General features: G+C 44.7%; 1 protein-coding gene across 1 annotated transcript in view; it reads right to left on the bottom strand.

Moving 5' to 3' along the window:
- LOC140245014 (uncharacterized) overlaps window positions 1–21,208 on the bottom strand; it is a 218,922-nt gene that overhangs the window by 145,904 nt on the left and 51,810 nt on the right. The window contains exon 6 of the mRNA XM_072324607.1: window positions 7,425–7,607. Coding sequence (XP_072180708.1) covers window positions 7,425–7,607 — 183 coding nt within the window. The remainder of the gene's footprint in view (window positions 1–7,424; window positions 7,608–21,208) is intronic.

Raw genomic sequence — 21,208 nt, 5'->3', positions numbered from 1 at the left:
GCAGTTTAAAACTGAAAATGAGAATGGAATGTGGACAAAACGATTCCCGATTCAGCTTTCACATACATAAGTTTACGTTCCTCATATTTTCTCGCCGAGACGTATGGCCGAGTGGTTAAAGGCGACGTCTCAGAGACGTGAGGTTGCGGGTTCGAACCCCACAAGATCACGAAACAAAACACTTAGCTATTTTACTTTTTTTCTTCAATTTTGTATTACATATTCGTCCATGTAGAAATCACGTTCGTATAAACGCACCTATACACACACACACACACACCATATCCCTTTTTTTTGTGTTGGAGACCACATTGCTTCGACTGCTGCACAATTTTGTAGGCTGACTTTGTCAAACCGATCATAGTATGTAATGACGACGACGGAGGTGTTGTACTTTGAACAATTGTCTTTCAAGACCATGTCATTGTTTTGTACTTTGATGACGTCATCACACTGAAAATTGTGATTAACGGCAAGGTATCAAAACTAGCCGATTATAGGCTTTATGTCTACGGCGCGTATTTTTCCCAAGTTGCCAGAAATGGCATAGCGACATCAGTCGTTACAAGGCCGCATTTCCGTCTAGCAATGCAATACATGTTCACGCGGCCACGATTGTTGAGTGGGCATTGACTTTTTCCCCCTGTAATATCCATACATTTCTTTTTTGCCTTACCATGTCCGGGGATGTCCCGTGGCCGAGTGGTTAGAGAAACGGTTTTGCATGCACGCTCAATATAACTTCAAGGTGCCTATATCACATTCTTTTCTTTGTCGATCACAGATGACCGACACCTGATGACCCCAAGCGTATCACCTAACTCGTCAGCTTGACGAGTTTCATATCTCGTTCTTCTTTCTTTCTGGCACATTTTGTGTCGTGAATATCTCAACATTGACATGACGGAATAACATGACATTTTCAGTCAACATGTCTCATGACAACATCTAGCCACAATAAGGTTTTCATGACAGTAACATATCTATGACGTCATCTAGGCGCCATTTTGTGATTTTCGGACCATGTTACATGATCGATCATAACTTCATAACTAAAGGTCATTTCTGTATCATTTTCATTGAACATAAAGTTCAGGTCACGCTCTATCTTACTTTCTAATGCTAATTACCTAGGACATCATTACGCGCGCATTAGCGCGCGTCAAACTTTTAAAAGGCTCAAAACGACTTCCCAATGGGAAATCTCGAAGTTTCAGACAATTTTAAGCGTTCCGCGCGTTCGCGTCAGTCCTCGCATTTCCGCGCGCAGTGCGCGTAAGCAACATGAAAATGCACATTTTTTGACAGATTTGGATTCCTGATACATTAGGTAACAATATCCATTGATTTCCGATCAATTTTGACCTATAACAAAGGAATGCGCTGGCGTCAAAGTTGAAATTTCGTGTGCGCGTCTATGTGGAAATATAGCGAAAAACATGTCTTTGTTTATTTCGCCATAGCTCTTTAAAACGTCAGGTGACCCTAGTTTTTATTGCATATTACAAAAGCATATGAATTGAAAATAACGTTTCAAGTATCAATATTTCCCTAAATACATTATGACGTCATCATATCATCATCTGAAATCAAAAAAGTGGAATTAATTTTTTGAGGTACTGTTTCTGACATTCATTTGCTCGTATCTCTGTTGTTTAAGCTCAATATTATCCCAAATTCAGATATGTTGTACTTTGAACATTTGCCTTTTGAGTCCATGTCATGGTTATGAAATTTGATGACGTCATCATACCTTAAATTGTGATTAAAGGTAAAGATGCAAAATCGGACCATACTACGTGTTATGTCAATGGGAGGTGATTTTTTTTCAAACCATGCATTGACTTGACAACGTTTAAGCACCTTTATCTCAGCTGATTTTGCTTCATTTCTTCTGAAACTTAAGTATGTTGTAGCTGAGACAATAAGCTTTAGTAATCATGCATTTTATTTTTTGAAATCCTATCATCAGGTTGACAATTTTGCAGTTTAAAGCTGAAAATGAGAATGGAATGTGGACAAAACGATTCCCGATTCAGCTTTCACATACATAAGTTTACGTTCCTCATATTTTCTCGCCGAGACGTATGGCCGAGTGGTTAAAGGCGACGTCTCAGAGACGTGAGGTTGCGGGTTCGAACCCCAAAAGATCACGAAACAAAACACTTAGCTATTTTACTTTTTTTCTTCAATTTTGTATTACATATTCGTCCATGTAGAAATCACGTTCGTATAAACGCACCTATACACACACACACACACACACCATATCCCTTTTTTTTTGTGTTGGAGACCACATTGCTTCGACTGCTGCACAATTTTGTAGGCTGACTTTGTCAAACCGATCATAGTATGTAATGACGACGACGGAGGTGTTGTACTTTGAACAATTGTCTTTCAAGACCATGTCATTGTTTTGTACTTTGATGACGTCATCACACTGAAAATTGTGATTAAAGGCAAGGTATCAAAACTAGCCGATTATAGGCTTTATGTCTACGGCGCGTATTTTTCCCAAGTTGCCAGAAATGGCATAGCGACATCAGTCGTTACAAGGCCGCATTTCCGTCTAGCAATGCAATACATGTTCACGCGGCCACGATTGTTGAGTGGGCATTGACTTTTTCCCCCTGTAATATCCATACATTTCTTTTTTGCCTTACCATGTCCGGGGATGTCCCGTGGCCGAGTGATTAGAGAAACGGTTTTGCATGCACGCTCAATATAACTTCAAGGTGCCTATATCACATTCTTTTCTTTGTCGATCACAGATGACCGACACCTGATGACCCCAAGCGTATCACCTAACTCGTCAGCGTGACGAGTTTCATATCTCGTTTTTTATTCTTCTTTCTTTCTGGACAATTTTGTGTCGTCAATATCTCAAGAATGACATTACGAAATAACATGACATTTTCAGTCAACATGTCTCATGACAAAATCTAGCCACAATAAGGTTTTCATGACAGTTACATATCTATGACGTCATCTTGGCGCCATTTTGTGATTTTCGGACCTTGTCACATGATCGATCATAACTTCATAACTAGATGTCATTTCTGTATCATTTTCGGTGGACATGAAGTTCAGGTCACGCTCTATCTTACTTTTTAACGCTAGTTACACAGGTCATCATTACGCGCGCGTAAGCGCGCGTCAAAATTTTAAAAGGCTCAAAACGACTTCCCAATGGGAAATCTCGAAGTTTCAGACAATTTTAAGCGTTTCAAACATTTTCTCGCGTGCGCGTCCGTCCGCGCAATTTCGCGCGCAGAGCCCGTAAGCAACATGAAAATGCAATTTTTTTGACTGATTTGGATTCCTGATACTTTGAGTAATAATATCCATTGATTTCCGATCGATGTTGACCTATAATAAAGGAATGCACTGGCGTCAAAGTTGAAATTCCGCGTGCGCGTCTTTCTGCAAATATAGTGAAAAAACATGTCTTTGTTTATTTCGCCATAGCTCTTTAAATCGTCTGTTGACCCTATATTTCTATTGCATATTACAAAAGTATATGAATTGTAAGTAACATTCCAAGTATCAGTATTGCCAGGAATACGCGATGACGTCATCATATCGTCATTTTAAATCAAAAAAGTGGAATTGATTTTTTTGAGGTACTGTTTCTGACATTCATTTGCTCGTATCTCTGTTGTTTAAGCTCAATATTACCCCAAATTCAGATATGTTGCACTTTGAACATTTGCCTTTCAAGGCCATGTGATGGTTTTGAAATATGATGACGTCATCATACTAGAAATTGTGATTAAGGGTAAAGACTCAAAATCAGACAAGTTTACGTGTTATGTCTATGGGAGGTGATTTTTTTTAAAACCATGCATTGACTTGACGTTTAAGCACCTTTACCTCATCTGATTTTACTCCATTTCCTCTGAAACATAAATATGTTGTAGCTGAGACAACAAGCTTTAGTAATCATGCATTTTATGTTTTCAAATCTCCTCATCAGGTTGACAATTTTGCAATTTAAAACTGAAAATGAGAATGCAATCTGTACGAAACGATTCCCAATTTTTCTTTGCAACTGTATATTGATCGAATCCACGCTGCCACTTGTGGGAAGTTGAATAGCGCCATCACAAGTCAACACTGTCACGATAGTATTTAGATTTAAGTTTCGCACTCGATCTTCAGGACAGCCATGTGGCATAATCGGTTAGCGCGCTGGTTGTTCATAACGCCATACCGGAAGGCGAGAGGTTCGACTCCCGCAGGACTTTTATCCGTTCTTTCTTTTTTTTCTCTTTTTTTTTCGGCAGTTCAGCTTTACTCCGATGTCATTTATCGTATTACTTTATCAAGTGTACGTAACCCGTGAACACGGCTGCTCTATTTCCCTTGTTTTGTATTGGAGTTTGGAGATTGGGTTTGCTTCATTAATTTTGTCACACTTAATGTTGTAAATTGCCCCTTGTTACAGTGTCCCGCTTGCCACCTTTCGTTTGCTCTTTCCTTTTCTCTTCATTGGTTATTGTTATACTGTAACAGGATAGGTAGGAACATGTATGTTTAAATAACTTGCAGGAATGGGAGCTGAATTGATTAACTCTAGTCCAGGTGTATGGCGTCTCGCTCATCTCTTTGAAATTCCAGGTTGTTATTGTTTGACCCAATAACGAAGTTGTAGACAGGTTATATGTTGTTATAGAGGTATCTTGTGCCACATGAATGGAAAGCATCACTGTTTAGTAGTAGTAATGAACTTTTTCATGTTGTATATGGTATAAATATTTAAGATAAATATATATATATAAATAAAAAAAGATTAAAGATAAATTTCACATCCAATCTTCGGTACAGCCGTGTGGCTTTATAGTCACTTAGCGCGCTGCATGGTCATTATGCACTACCTTAGGACGAGATGTTCGAGACCCGCAGGACGCTATCATTTTTTTCTCTCTCTTTCTTTGTGTTTCTTTTGGCAGTTCAGCTTTATTCCGATCGATGTCATTTATCGTATTATCTTATCAATTATACTACCCCACGACACACAGTCGCTCAAGTTCCTCTTTTTTTTTTGTCGGAGGCTCTAGGTTGGATTTGCTTCATTTATCATACGTATTGTTTAAATTGCCCTTGGTACAGTGCCCCGCTTGCCACCTTTCCTTTTCCCTTTCCTTTTCTCTACGTTTGTTCCTGTTATATTGTCACAAGACAGGTCGGAAAATAATTTGCATAACTCAACTGGAGCAGGAATGGCAACTGAATGAATTAACTCTAGGCCAGGTGTATGGCGTCTCGCTCATCTCTTTGAAATTCCAGGATGTTATTGTTTGACGCAATAACGGAGTTGTAGACAGGTTTTATGTTGCTATAGAGGTATCTTGTGCCACATGAGTAGAAGGCATCACTGTTCAGTAGTAGTAATGAACTTTTTCATGTCCCTCCATGTCAATTATAGTGTGGTTTAAAGGGGTTGTGTGTCTATCTGCCAAAGAAAAGGAATAACTTATTTTCGTCATGGCTGTTTCTCTATACGTAGCCGTAGGTAATGAGTGTTGTTGGTATCTGAGCAGTGAAGAACAGAGCATCAGGCTAAAATCCCCCTTAGTTACACGCGCTAAGCGTTCAATTTGATATATCTTTCTTTATGAAGTCAATCCCTGCTAATGGAGTTACAGAATTATGTTATGACACGTTTCACTGAAAGTTTGTAAAGCAAAGTTTATGGACAAGGCAAGCAATTGTACATGAATATACCTACCATTGATTTCAGAGGGAAATTATGGTATGCATAAATGTAAGGGTATCATTGCTTTGGAATTGCTGAGACAATATGCTTGGCACGAGGGCTTCCACTTCTAATAACTGATCCCTTTGAAGATGTGTCGGTCACGGGTGATCGTCATGATTCATCTTTCACGTAGAAGCTTGCGTTCCACACTCTTGGTTCAAGAAGACTTACCATCATACTTCAAATTGTTATTAAAGGTAAAGACTCAAAATCAGACAAGTTTACGTGTTATCTCTATGGGAGGTGATTTTTTTTTTTTATGTGCATTAACTTGACAACGTTTAAGCACCTTTATCTCAGATGATTTTGCTCCATTTCCTCTGTAACTTAAGTGTGTGGTAACTGAGACAATAAGCTGCAGTAATCATGCATGTTATTCTTTGAAATCTCCTTATTAGTTTGACAATTTTGCAGTTTAAAACTGAAAATGAGAATGGAATGTGGACAAAACGATTCCTGATTCATCTTTCACATACATAAGTTTACGTTCCTCTTTTTTTTTTCTCGTCGAGACGTATGGCCGAGTGGTTAAAGGCGACGTCTCAGAGACGTGAGGTTGCACACGTGCGGGTTCGAACCCCACAAGATCACGAAACAAATTACTTAGCTATTTTACTTTTTTTTTCTTCAATTTTGTATTACATATATCGTCCATGTAGAAATCACATTCGTATATAAACGCACCTATACACACACACAGACACACACACACACCATATCCCTCTTTTTTGTGTTGGAGACCATATTGCTTCGACTGCTGCAAAATTTTGCAGGCTGACTTTGTCAAACTGATCATAATATGTAATGACGACGACGAAGGTGTTGTACTTTGAACAATTGTCTTTCAAGACCACATCATTGTTTTGTACTTTGATGACGTCATCACACTGAAAATTGTGATTAAAGGCAAGGTATCAAAACCAGCCGATTATAGGTTTTATGTTTACGACACGTATTTTTCCCAAGTTGCCAGAAATGGCATAGCGACATCAGTAGTTACAAGGCCGCATTTCCGTCTAACAATGCAATACATGTTCACGCGGCCACGTTGGTTGAGTGGGCATTGACTTTTCTCCCTGTAATATCTATACATTTCTTTTTTGCCTTACCATTTCCGTGGATGTCCCGTGGCCGAGAGGTTAGGGAAACGGTTTTGCATGCAAACTCAATTATAACTTCAAGGTGTCTATATCACATTCTTTTCTTTGTCGATCACAGATGACCGACATCTGATAACCCCAAGCGTATCACCTAACTCGTCAGTCTGACGAGTTTCATATCTCGTTTTTTATTGTATTTGGAGAAAGAAAATGCAGCAATAAACCAAGAAAACAAATAGTGAAATAAATAAAAAAAAAAAAAACCTATGAAGAGCACTACAATCACAATGCGGAAGCCTATGTACCTAATAATGTGCCAAAGAACACAAAGACATTTGCCTCCGAAAACGTTGATCGCATGAAGCTTTAAACTCATGGACCTTTTAGTGTTCATCATTTTTAGGATTGATATTTCTGGATAGGTCATTCATTCACAGTGACGGCTAACGACCACTCACACTGTGCATCAAGATACATATAAGTCAAGGTCAAATCTGTATTCCGGAAGACATATTTCGATAGTCTTTTTTTTAAACCTCGTTACGAAGCCTGATGTGACATACCTGACATAAAGACGCTGATGTGGCGGCTGTTGAGAAGAATTCGTCGGGTAAGTATACATTGTATACACTGAAGAGCGAAAGACGTGGCATAGTACACACCCACTGGGCAAAGTTTCTTCCACTCGAAGGTGGATAGTGAAGATCTGTATAAAGCCGGACTGAAGACATCTTCAGACTTTGAATCTGTATTAAGATGAAAAAACGTAAACATCTATACAATCAAACAAACAAAAGATATGATTTGTGTGGAAACCTATTAGGCCAAGTAAAAAAAGAAAGTAATTTCTCGTCCGGGTTTTTCGAGCAAGGCGATGAGGGAGGTCCATGATATCTTATTATTTTTTAGAGGATTGTCAAAATGAAAGTAATATATGTTTCTCGTCCGGTAATTCTGAGAAAGGTAACGAGAGAGGGCTTTACTATTTTCTATATCCAAATTACGAAATGAAATATCACTCTGGTAGCTGTTATATGAGAGACCAGGTCCCAAGTGTATGTCTTGCCTGCACTCTGTGCATTTTCAAACAAATAGATATATGTACCATACTTGAAATGAAACTTCATGCATGCAGAAATACATTTGCTTTTTCTTTCCACTACAGATGTCGAAGGGAAAATGGCCATCTTAATACTGGTATTTAGTGCTGTAATGGCATTTCTGATACCAGTGTACTTGCAATTCTGATGTATTGTGCTATTAATTGAAACAAGTGTAAAACATGTCTTTCACCAAATGTACAACTGAAATAAATTCCATGATATTCAAAACACTGCTTTATTTATCATTTGTGTTTGTGACTTTTTGTGTCCACACAGCTGGTATGTATCTGCATGTCTTCACAGTACAATTGTAGCACATTCAACTGGAAACTGGCTTGTACAATAATTGCAGATGGATGTCAAAATGATACTGATATGGCATTATAGCATTAAACATTTAAAGATGTTTCTTCATGTTCTAAAAAGACATTTGATAATCACTCATCATTTGGATGATGAATGATTGTATACCAAAACTACATATGTTGTAAAACATGTACCTGTGAAGGTAAGTCACATTCTCCCTTCATTTCTCCCATGGCCATCATTACAGTGCTACCAAGAAGCAGCAGTGATATAAACCACTTATCATTTGAGTGATGCACAATTTAATACCAAATCTGCGTATACTGTTTATGCATGACAAGTATACCAATTTAACTACACTGTGACTGTATTCATTCAGTCATATCAAGGGTATGGAAAAAAAAACCCCGTTTTTTCACATGAAATATACACATTTATGCATCACTTGTTGAACCTATGAATCCAACCATCTCTGGAAATGCATAGCATTATTTTTGCCTTTCAACACAACACAAACTTACTGAGTTAGATCTTTTCTCATATGAAAACTTATTCGCTCAAGGATTTAAAATGCCGCAGACAGTACTGCCAATCAACCCTGTGAAACAACCACCTGATTTCCTTTTTACTGAAGACAGAATACGAACCAGTTGAATACTATATTCACTATTTAAAGTCGTTCGCTGTGCACACGTGCGCTTGAGATCGGTTCTCTCCATCACTCCACGATTTTTTTTTTCCAGCATGCTATGCTGGCTGGCTGGTCTCCTCTACTATAGTGAAACCCCGTAACGAGTTCGGTTATAACGAGGAACCGCTTATAACGAGGTGATCGCGTCAGTCCCGTTTTCCTTTGCGTGTAATGGCAGAACGAATCGGTTTTAACGTGTTCGGTTATAACGAGATTCCGGTTATAACAAGGACAATTTCGGTAAATCATGATAAAGAAAAACATAAGCAATTTCATCGGATATAACAAGGTTCCATTTCTTGACCAAATTGCCGCTTTCAAACACGCGACAAATGAAACATTGGAAACCGAAATCTCGCTATCCACATCTTTTCCCGTTTTGCAGAGAACCGTTCCTTCCATGTTTTCTTCTTAATCACGCGATAGGACACAGGAACACCTTCCGATGTTCCTACTAAATTATTAAACATAATCATTTGATTTTCTTGTTCGCGAGAAATGCGTGCGTGATAAAGGTCTGACCACAGCGCAACGAGAAAAAAAATAGATAACGCATTCAAAAACTTTTCATGTAGCGACAATAAAATTGTGACCAAAAATGGACAATTGGAATGCGTTTGTAACTCGTCATTATATCCTTTCCAATTTTAGTTCCGACTTCCAGTTCTTTTGCTGGTTTTGAGCAAATATGAGTTTGGATGATTAAAGCCGAAATAAATCATCGCCCTGATCCCGCCGGGTGACAGTAGCGTTAAAATAGTTGATTAACGCATGTTAACCTATACTTAATCGGTGTTCAGAAAAAGAAGTAAACGCATTTATTAGTTTGAATAGATCTGGAATTGTTCATTATCATTTAACAAATGATAATTTAAATATGAGTGTGTATGATCAAAGCAGAAATAATTAGTGAAATCATCGCGATCCTGCCAGGTGACAGTAGAGTAAAAATAGTTGAATCATGAGGATCAGGCGTGATCCTCTTATCTATGAGGTACATCGACCACCTATCTGTTATAGTATGCTATTATATCCCTATAATCGCCCTAACATCGAACAAAAACTTTTACACAGTAAGCCTACCTTACACCGCCCGTGTCCCCCAGGCCGTACGCACGTACGCATGCACGCACGTAACCGGTCACCCGCCATGACTCTTCCTCCAGTTCCACATAACCAGGTCACCCGCAACCAGGACACACAGTCAAGTCGCGCCGCGAGGCGAGGGGAAGGAGGGGGGGGACACAGATAGGTGGTCGATGTACCTCGTAGATAAGAGGATCACGCCTGATCCTCATGATCTACATCAGTACATCCGACCACCTATCTGTTATAGTATGCTAGACCGACACGGACTAACAAGGGAGGCTTGGCTGTAAGGCGGTGTAATCAACGGGACTTCGCCGCTGACAAAAGGGCTGCCCTAGAGAAGGAGGGCACTGCAGCGGGAACGTCCCGAAGATAAAAAGAAATGAACGAATTGGGAGAACGCCAATAGGCTGCTTTTTGGATCTCCTCGACCGACACTCCTGCGAATAGGGCCCAGGAAGCGCTGATCCCTCTAGTGTCATGAGCGCGGGGCGCTATGCCCGGGGAGAGAGCCTCTGGGCCAGCCGCTTTGATAGCGGCCACAATCCACTTCGATATGGCAGCAGAGAAGGGCTCCTTCGTAACTACAAAGAGTTGATCCCCGGAGCGTCGGTCCTTGGTACGGGCCCAGTAATATTTCAGGGCCCGCACCGGACACCAGACTTTGTCCTCTGCAATAGAGGAATGAGCGGCCAGAGGTTGGATGAAGATCTCAACCGGACTGGAGGCTGCTGTCTGATTTTTGGCCACATACGAAGGGTTAGGGATTAGCCGCACGCCAGCCCGTTCCCAGCGTATGTGGCCCTGCAGGGTAGACAAGGCGTGAAGCGCACTACGGCGCTGCCCAGAAGCGATAGCCAAGAGAAAAACCGTCTTGATGGTTAAATCCCTAAGGGAGGCTTCGGCTAAGGGCTCGAAAGGCGACCTGGCAAGCGCCTCTAGCACACAAGGAAGGCTCCAGGATGGGAGCAATCTCCTCGACGGGGGGGCGTTCCAAGAAGAAGGCGCGGAGTAAGCCAGAGAGGGAAGGGGCAGTAGATATAGTGGACCCATCCTCGAAACCAGTATGCACTGCCGCGATGGCAGAGCGATACTCCCGAATGGTAGAGATGGTTAAACCTTTGACAAAGAGGGAAACCAAAAAGTCCGCCGCATCTCTCAAAGGGGCTGAACGGGGATCCACCCCATGAGATTGGCACCAGGAATAGTATCCAGCCAAACGGGAATTGTAAGCCTCCCGGGTGGATTCCCTCCGGCTGCGGGCAACGAGTGAAGCAGCTCGTTCTGACAAGCCCGCCTGAGTACCAGATTCCCTGATAAGGGCCAGGCAATCAGGTGGAGTGAGCTTGGTCGGGGATGCAGAGCTCCCGACACCGGCTGCGCTATTAGATCTGGGCGAGCGGGAAGGAGCCTTGGGCTCCCCACCAGCAGGTTCGTGAGCTCTAGAAACCATGACCTCCTTGGCCACCAGGGGGCTATGAGGAGGATGGTCGCCTGGTCCCGTCTTATCTTCCGCAGGACGCGGGGAATGAGGGGAAAGGGTGGGAACGCATAGCCTCTGAATCCCTTCCACCGGAAGGAGAAGGCGTCCAGCTGCCAGGCTGCGGGGTCCTGCACTCTCGTGCAGTACCTGGGTAGCTGAGCATTCAGCTCCGAGGCGAAGAGATCCACCTCCAGCGGTGGCATCTGGTTCACCAGTCGGTTCATGATTCGCGGGTTGAGTCTCCACTCGGAGGGGAGGACCCGGCCCCGGGACAGGAAGTCCGCAATGAGGTTGTCCCTGCCGGGTATATACGAGGCAATGGGAAAGATCCCCCTGCGCCTGCACCATCTCCACAGTGTGGCAGCGAGGGCGTTCAAGCGTGAGGAGTGCGTGCCGCCCTGTTTGTTGATGTATGCCGCCACTGTGACATTGTCCGTGCGGATCAACACAGCCTGGCTCTGGAGATCTATGGACACTGTCCAGTCTCCTTTTCTGAGACAAAGAAGTATGGACGCCAATGTCTCCATTCAAAAATGCTCTGTACAGATGTGCCTGTTTATTCTCTTGAGGTTGAGAATGAGGCGAAAGCTCCCCGAGCGCTTGGGGACCAGAAAGGTAGGAGAAAGGGAGAGCCGCGGGTGGTCGCGGATCAGTTCCACTGCCCCCTTCGCTAACAGGGCGGCGATCTCGGGTGCCATGCCTCGGCGTCTGAGGGGAGGCAAGCGAGGGGGGGAGAGACGGATGACGCCTCCGGGTAAGGGAGTGGCGAGCTCGATGGAGAAGCCACCGCCTACAACGGAGAGCATGAAGGCATCGTCCGTAATGGCCGCCCAGGCCGGCTGGAAGGCCTGCAGGCGGCCGCCTACCCCAGCTGGGGGGGCCTGAAGCGCTCAAGGCAAGGAGTCAAAAGCCGCCGCGGCCCTTAGCGGCCGGGCGGGTTGATCCTCGCTGTCTGTCTCTACCCCTGTGACTGCGGCGACCACGGCCGGAGCGGCGGGACAGCTTAGGGAGAGGCAAGGTGACCGTTACGCGGGGGGGGGGTGCCGCCGCCGGGCGAGCAGCTACGCGGGGTCGGGGGGCTCGTGGTTGGATGGATCTGAGCTGCGTGGCCAATTCACGGGCCTGTTGGCACCTTGCTAACTCATCCCTGATCCGAGGGGCAAACTGACCTGAGAACAGAAAAGGGGCCCTCGCAGGGCATGTCAGTGGTCAGCTGAACCCGCTGTCTAGCTGAAAAACCCAGTGCTTCTAGAGCCAGGTTCCTGCGACGACGAGTCGTGTACAAGGCTGCATGGGTAGACTGTTTCCACAGTTGCTCCGAGATGGACATAAGCAGTGCATCAAGCAACTGCCTGTCTTCCGCAGAGACCCGCAGGTCGTCCGCTTGTACAGCCAAATTGGTCAGAGCACCCGCATACGCTGCCAGATGCATAGTGGACCTAGCCAAGATGGACATATGCATCCACCTTTTATCTTCTTCAAGGAAGGAGCGCCTGTGTAGGGGGTTGACCTTCCCGACGTAATCGCCTAGAGCAAGCAGCTCGGGGGATAGCGTCTCCGGGGACAGAAAACGGGCCATGTTGCCCAGTTGAAAAGTGAACGCTCTTCTCAAACCAGGAGGGCCACCCCTGGGGGACGGTTCACGAGCGATGCGCCCGTACTCATCCTTGAAGTCAGCTGTGAGGGGAATGCCGGGATGAGTACCCGATCCCCCTCGGAAGAGCCGGGACGCCTGGGGCTGTTGCTCCGCAGGGTCCGGGCGGACCGTATAAAACTCCTCCAAGTAGCGGAAGAGCAAGGCTTCCGCCTCCTCACTGAGGTGTTTCAAACCAGGCGGGGCCTCAGTCCCGATCAGGGAGGGCGCCGCCGAGGAGGTGGACATAGACTCCCACTCTGAAGAGGGGTCAGACTCTGAGGCAGGGACCCCGAGCTGATCAGAGAGGGGCGGGAAAGGGGGAGGCGCCAGTGCTGGGGAGAGAGTCTCCGCTGGCAGTGCGCTATCACCCAACAAGGTGCGGGCCGCCAGGCCCGAGGCAGGGCGGGGGGGCCGAGGGGGCGGCAAGAGTAGACCACCGGGAGGGGTAGTAGCCACCGGAGACTGACTGGGAGCGGCCGGGACCGGGCGGTGCAGTCGAAGGCTCTCCGCCTGGGTCGGGAAGGTTTCCTCCCCAGGTGGAGCCCCTAACGCCGCGGGAGCACGGCTCGTACCGGCTATGAGCTCCCTGCGTGGCGGTGGCGGGGCCGTGGGCACTGAAGAAGCAGCGGTCGATTCGGCCGGAAGGCCGGGGAGCGACCAGCCTCGGCTCTCTGCGAAGCGGCTGAATACCTCAAAGAGTTCAGCTTCGCTGGGCTGAGCCTTAGGAGCCTTCTTCTTTTTGCCCGAGGTTTTGGACTTTCTGGAAGAGGGAGAGGCAGAAGGAGCCGTGGAAGGCCTTTTCTTAGCCTTGTTCTTCCTCTTCAGAGTCCCAAGAGACGAGCTTAAGGGCTGTTAGGCCGGTGGGGTGCCGGTCGAGGACGCCGCCGAAAGCTGCCAGTCCCGAGCGGGAGGCTCGACCAGCGCCGCCCGAGTGGGCGGGCTGGGGAGGGTCCCGGTGGTGGTAGGTGCCGGCTTGCTAAGAGCACGGGCAGTTACCAACCTAGGGCTATGCACCGTGGTATGCTGGCCGGGTCGGAGGGAGGAGGGGACCCGCGTGGTGGGCAGCCGGGGCGGACCCGCAGTTGACGCACCACCACTCCCGAACCCCGCCGCCGCCGGCCTGGGAGGGCCGGGTGGTGGGGAACGGGCAGGGCCGAGGCTGGACGCCGCTCTAGCCGCAGGGCTGCGAGCGGGCGGGGTGGGGGCGGCTCTCATGAGCGAAAACGCTCGTGGCGGCTCCCCACCGCTCTCGAACCCCATAGGCCGGCTAGGGCCGGGGGAAGAGAGGCCAACCAAGCTCAGGTCAGGTCGCCAAGGGCGACCACCCTCCTCCCCCGAATCACTTCCCTCAGAAGCGAGAATCTCAAGGGGCGGATTGGCGGAGCCGGATCCAAGCCCCTCCGGTTCAAGGACCGGTAAAGAGTCTCCCTCTACGAGGGGGTTCCGAGCAGAAAGCTCTGAGTCCATCGGCCGTGCGGCCACAGACGGAACCAGGGCCGGAGCCCTAAGTATGGGGGGTGGGAGGACAGCCAAGCCTCCAACGTGGCCCACAAGGGGTCTGACCAAGTGGAGCACGTAGGACAAGGACTAGACCGGGAGCACGTGCGGTGCAAGGCGCAAACCGGATGTGCGTCCCAATCTGGAATGGCCCGGCGACAAGATGTGCATCTTAGAGTCATCCTGTATAAAAGAGAAGAGGACTCAGTTAGCAACAACATGACATTTTTTAGACATGAATAAACATACAAGTATCTTTACAAGAAAGTGTATGTAAAACAAGAGAGCGTAAAGAAACGCAAAAACCAAGTCAAAGTAGGCTTAAAAGCGTACAAGACAAGGGGCGGGAATTAGGGCCGAGCTGGGGAGACAGAAATTATCGTTGAAGGCTCAGCATAAAAAGACCCGTGGGACAACAAAGAGACATGAGACATGTGCGAAAAGGGGGAAAAACACCCAAAAACCCCTAACGGGTAAGATTAAATAAAGCCCCAGAGGCGCGCCACAGGCGAGGATCACCTCAATAAAGGCCTAAGGGGGGCACGGCACACATGAAACATGCAAAGAACCGAGTCTGGGGACGAAAGCCCAAAGACAAGGAGCATTATAGTCCCAAAGGGCATGCCATAATGTCTACAAACGATGATAAGGACCCCAATGGCGTGCCATACGACTACAAGTTGACTATATATAGCCAAAGGGCTTGCCATAGGTCAACGATCGGTAATAATGACGCCAATGGCGTGTCATAGTCTAAAAATGGCTAACGACGGCCACACACGGCCAGTCATAGGCTAACTATGGGAACGAGATACTAACTCGCGGCGTAGAGCCTACGAAGAATCCTCGGTGTTTCTAACCACATCAAAAAGGTCGAAAAACACCAAAGACTCCCGTGAGGATCGAAAAATGCTGAACGGGAGGAGGAAAAACATAAAAGAAACGACAAGAAGCCGAACTGTAGGTAGGCTAAGACGAGAAAGGGGGAAAAAACCCGCCAGTGCGTGGCGAGATCCGAGGCGCGGTGCACACACCATACAAACGTATGGGGCAGCGCGAAGCAAAAACCACCGAGGTTTGGAGCGAAATAAAAATCGCGATTTCACCCCTTTCTCGGTAACAAATGACAAAATGATCTGCTGTGAGACAACAATCAAGGAGTAAAAATAAGGAAAGATTTTGCCTGATTGTTGAGGGATTCCGCCGATGTGGTCGGATTATCACAAGCGATCGAGAAATACGTCTGAACGTGTTGGAGGGCGAACAGGAAAGAGGAAGAGTCATGGCGGGTGACCGGTTACGTGCGTGCATGCGTACGTGCGTACGGCCTGGGGGACACGGGCGGTGTAAGGTAGGCTTACTGTGTAAAAGTTTTTGTTCGATGTTAGGGCGATTATAGGGATATAATAGCATACTATAACAGATAGGTGGTCGGATGTACTGATGTAGATAACGCATGTTAACCTACTTAATTGGTGCTCGGAAAAAGAAACAAATGCATGTATTAGTTTGAATAGATCTGGATTTGTTCATTATCATTTAACGAATGATAATTTTAATATATGAGTGTGTATGATTAAAGCCAAAATAATTAATGAAATCATCGCGATCTCGCCAGGTGACAGTAGCGTAAAAATTGTTGAATAACGCATGTTAACCTACTTAATCGGTGCTCGGAATTAGAAACAAATGCATTCAACAGTTCAAGAACGGATGTACAAAACGCAAAAAGATTTTCAGAAGAAAATAAAGAACGCATTTTTAATCCCTTCGAGCGCATCGATCATACATTGTATAAAATTACAGCCAAATGATTCATGAAATTATTGAATTCCCGCTGGGCACCAACTGCGTAAAATACCTCGCAAGTTAGCGGTAAACAACGCACGTATGTTACTCTGAAATCATTGCGATCTCGCCAGGTGACAGTAGCGTAAAAAAAGTTAAAGTTGAATGACGCATGTTAACCTAAATCAGAAAAAGAAACAAACGCATTTATTAGTTTGAATAGATCTGGTACAGATTTGCGTAAACAGGATGGCAACCTCCCACACTCAATCCTGTCACATATTTTCAAGAACAGTCGTACAAAACGCGAAGAGATTTTCGGAAGAAAATAAAGAACGCATTTTTAATCCATTTGGGCGCAACGATCATACATTGTACATGTGTACAAGATTACAGCCGAAATGATTCATGAAATCATCGCATTCCCGCTAGGCACCAACTGCGTAAAAATACCTAGCAAGTTACGGTAAACAAGGCCTGTATGTTACTCTAGGCCTATATATTTGCCCCCATATTTGCGCTGGTGTTTAGAAAAAGCTTAACAAGAATTACAATAAAGAATTAACTTATCATTTCAGCCTCTATTTCTTCGTCTAATTCACAAATAATCTCCCTTTATTCTCTCTTTTTGATGAGTATGGTTATAGCGAGGTACCGGTTATAACGAGGTAATATCGCCGGTCCCACGGACCTCGTTATAACGGGGTTTGTGGTTACATTGCGCAATCAATCTAGCAGCACATGAAGCGGGCAACAGCACGAGAGAAATGTAGCCTACAGAAGGTGCTCAACGTCCTGTCTACATTACGATGTACCGAGTGCGCTGTACATCACAGCCCAGGCCCAACTACTATACAGTTCAACTGCTTTGTGGGTCATTCCTTCTTGCCGAGCTCGCAGTGCGAAATGCATGCGTTATTACATACGCACTACAGAAGCTACACCTGTACTAAGTAGAGGACGCAAGGCGTAATTAGAAATAAGATATCACGATTGGTAGGTGAATTGTCGATTTTTTTTTTCGGCGGCCGAAAAATTAGTAAATATCAAAAAAGTTGATGCGGCAACTGAAAGTCGATGCGGGCGGGGAGCGGGCTGGGACGAGAATTATGAATTTCTTGGTATTTTCAGCACCATTTTGAAAATAGTAAATAGTAAAAAAATCAATGCGGCGGCCAAAATCAATGCGCGCGAGGACGAGAAGCTGGTTTCTTTTTTTACTTGGCCTTAAATGAAGTGAAACGAAAATGAAAAGGTGCGCTTTGTGGTCATAGCTCAAAGATTTTGAATGTCGTATCCGGGCACTTACCCCCTGGGCAACTACCCTCCGGATAACTACCACCCGGATAATTACCCCCAGGTCTATTCCCCCTTAGGGCAACTACCCCCCCCCCCCCCGGACAACTACCCTCCTAGGGCAATCACCCTCCAGGGCCATTACCCCCTAGGACAACTATCATCTGGTCATCTACCCTCCTAGGGCAACTACCCCCAAGGGCAATTACCCCTAGGACATCTACCCCCCGGATAACTACCCCCTGGGTAACTACCCCCTGGATGACTACCCCCCCCCCCCCCCGGATAACTACCCCCCGGATAACTACCCCCTGGATAACTACCCCCCGGAGAACTACCCCCTGGGTAACTACCCCCAGGATAACTACCACCCGGATAACTACCCCCCCCCCCCGGATAACTACCCTCCGGATAACTACCCCCAGGATAACTACCACCCGGATAATTACTCCCCGGATAACTACCCCCCGGATAACTACCACCCGGATTACTACCCCCCCCGCCCCTCCTGATACTTACCTACTGGACAACCCTCCTTCCCCTTCCCCCGAAAGTTACCACCCGTTGTAATTTTTCCATAAGTTCAAAACACCATATCAGAAGATGCACCTTTCTCTTACAATGTCATCATTTACTCTTTTGGCTTGTCATTTTCTACCGTTATAACACATTAGACGATAAACATAAGAAAAGGAGAGTTGATTTCACTGCAATTCATATTCCCTTAACATTAGCGAGGGACCCTTCGATATAAAGCCATAATTTCTGATAGGATCCGGGCACGGTTTTATGAAAGTTATCAGTCCTGACAAGCTGTCAGTTCCACACAATGACCAATCGTTGTAGGTCGATCAAAGCAGGTCCATGGTAACAAGTCAGTAACTCGAGCTTATCAATCAAGCAGAACCCATGGTTTTATTGAAATTATTGGAGACTGACAAGATGTCATAACTGGCAACTTTTATCAAACGGTGCCCTAATCTGTCATAAGAGTAAAATTACAGCTTGTTTTACATACAAGTAGTATTGTGCTAGTTTTCAAATTAAATGTTCTCGACACTTTAAGGGGAAATCCAGTTCAAATATAAGTTAGTTTGATTAGAAAGAGTAAAATATTACGAGTTTAACGGTATTTCTTTTTTTTTTAAACACCCCTAGTTGTTAACGAAGTCTTTTGTCCTGCACCCTCTTTTTTTCACAAAACTTGAATCCTTCTTGGAATAACATGCTCTTTAATATTTCGTATGGGGTTTCTAATTATCTCACCCAAAAGATGTTTCAAACCTGAAGTTAGGTCTCGACCAAAACCAGACGATATGAATTTTTTTTTTTCAATTCAAATAGCAATCGTTGTTCAAAAATAACAATGAGAGACGTAATTTTCTGGGAGAGAGTTAAAAGAGGGGTGATTGTTTGGAGCCTAATTTTAATAAGGAGTAATTGTCAAGGGAGGTAATGCTCTGCGGTGATCATACCAAGGAGGTGACAATCTCTTCGCAAATCCTTGATATACTAGTTGTTAATGCCCAATGATGCAGTAGGGCAATTCTGAAATGAGCGTTAACGGTATAACAGTAAAATAGTTACAAAATTGATGAAACAAGGCAAAGAAAGCAAATTAAGACAGAGACGAAGTAGTCGGGTACCTGGGGGGGTCACCGTGCACCCCCCCCCCCCGGACTCCTCGAAACTGAATACATTTTCAGGATCCTCATGACATACCAAAACATAATCAAGATGTTAACAGGAACGAAGAGTGGCTGTTCTAGGTGAAATTTAATGTATTCTATTGTTTTTCATAATTTCTTATGTATTTCTTTGTTTTTCAACTTTTTCAACTCTTGTTTTTTCTTTGTTTTTCTATTGGAAATTGTCACTGATCACTTTTCTACCATAATTAGCACAAAACTAATCAATGAAAGTGATTAATTGTAAAAATAATCAGGTTTTCATGATTTTCATGACAGAGCACCTGTTTTCCATAGGAAATGTACACAAAAGCACAAAATTGTGCCCGTTTTGGGACGACATTCCGTTACAAAAATGGGCGTGACTTCGCAAAAGTATGCGGAGAAGTTGCAAATTTGGTCTCAAAAGTTGCGTGAGACTTGAACAAAACAAAGTCAAGTAAGTTTTGAGGAGTCCTGGGGGTGCATGGTGACCCCCCCCCCCTTAGGTACCCTACTATGTAGGCCCTACATGTAAGCACATATGGATTATATTACATACATACATAAGGACGGGGGGGGGGATCCGCCACCCCCCCCCCCCCCCCCTCAAAGTTTCGCGCTATAAATCTGTCGCGAGGCTTCTTGACTTTGTTTGGTCAAGTCTCGCACAACTTTTGAGACCAAATTTGCAACATCCACGTATACTTTTGCGAAGTCACGCCCATTATTGTAACGGTATGTCTCCCCAAAACGGGCACAATTTTGTGATTTTGTGTACATTTCCTATGGAAAACAGGTGCTCTGTCATGAAGGTCATGAAAACCTGATTATTTTTACAATTAATCACTTTCATTGATTAGTTTTGTGCTAATTATGGTAGAAAAGTGGTCAGTGACAATTTCCAATAGAAAAACAAAGAAAAAAACAAAAGTTGAAAAAGTTGAAAAACAAAGAAATACATAAGAAATTATGAAAAACAATAGAATACATTAAATTTCACCTAGAACAGCCACTTTTCGTTCCTGTTAACATCTTGATTATGTTTTGGTATGTCACGAGGATCCTGAAAATGTAAGTTTCGAGGAGTCCTGGGGGGGATGCACGGTGACCCCCCCCCTTAGGTACCCAAGTAAAGTACACAAATAAAGATACAGTGCACTGCCGTTACAACGAACACGGTTATAACGAAATTTCGTTATAACGAAGCAAAACTTCTGGGTCGGTATTCCATAAACTAGATAAGCATGCTTAAGTCAGAAAATCTAAGCAATCTTGCTTACTTTCTGGCTAAGATAAAATTCTTAGCTTAAGTTCGTATTCCATAAAAATTGGCTAAGAATTTGTCTTAGCATTTTGCTAAGAATTTTGCTAAGAATTTTGTCTTAGCTAAGACAGATTTCGGCTTGCTGGCTAAGCATATTTTTTTAAAAATGTGCCGTCGGTATTCCAAAACGACATTTGTCTAAGAAATTTACCCTAAATCTAAGACAGCTATTGAGCTGTCTTAACTTGGGTTCCAGTAAGAAAAAATTATGGGTGTAGCATAACAATGTAGAAAAGATGGCGGCTTTAGCTCATGATTTTTCATCTTTTTGCTAAATAAAGAAGTTCATCAGTAATCAGTAATGTAAATGAAATGAGTTCAGGGTTTGACGAAGCGTCTCGTGTCCGTCTCGTGGGAACTTGCACAGTAACAATATGGTAGAAACTCGGTGGGCCATGGGCCACGGGCCACGGGGGAATGATTCGGGGGGGGGGGTATGTGTTGCGCGTATATGCGTGCCCTCG

This window comes from Diadema setosum, chromosome 2, assembly GCF_964275005.1.
Source record: "Diadema setosum chromosome 2, eeDiaSeto1, whole genome shotgun sequence".
In the NCBI taxonomy this organism is placed as follows: Eukaryota; Metazoa; Echinodermata; class Echinoidea; order Diadematoida; family Diadematidae; genus Diadema; species Diadema setosum.
The sequence above is the reverse complement of the archived record's forward strand: the minus strand, read 5'-3'. Positions and strand labels throughout refer to the sequence as shown.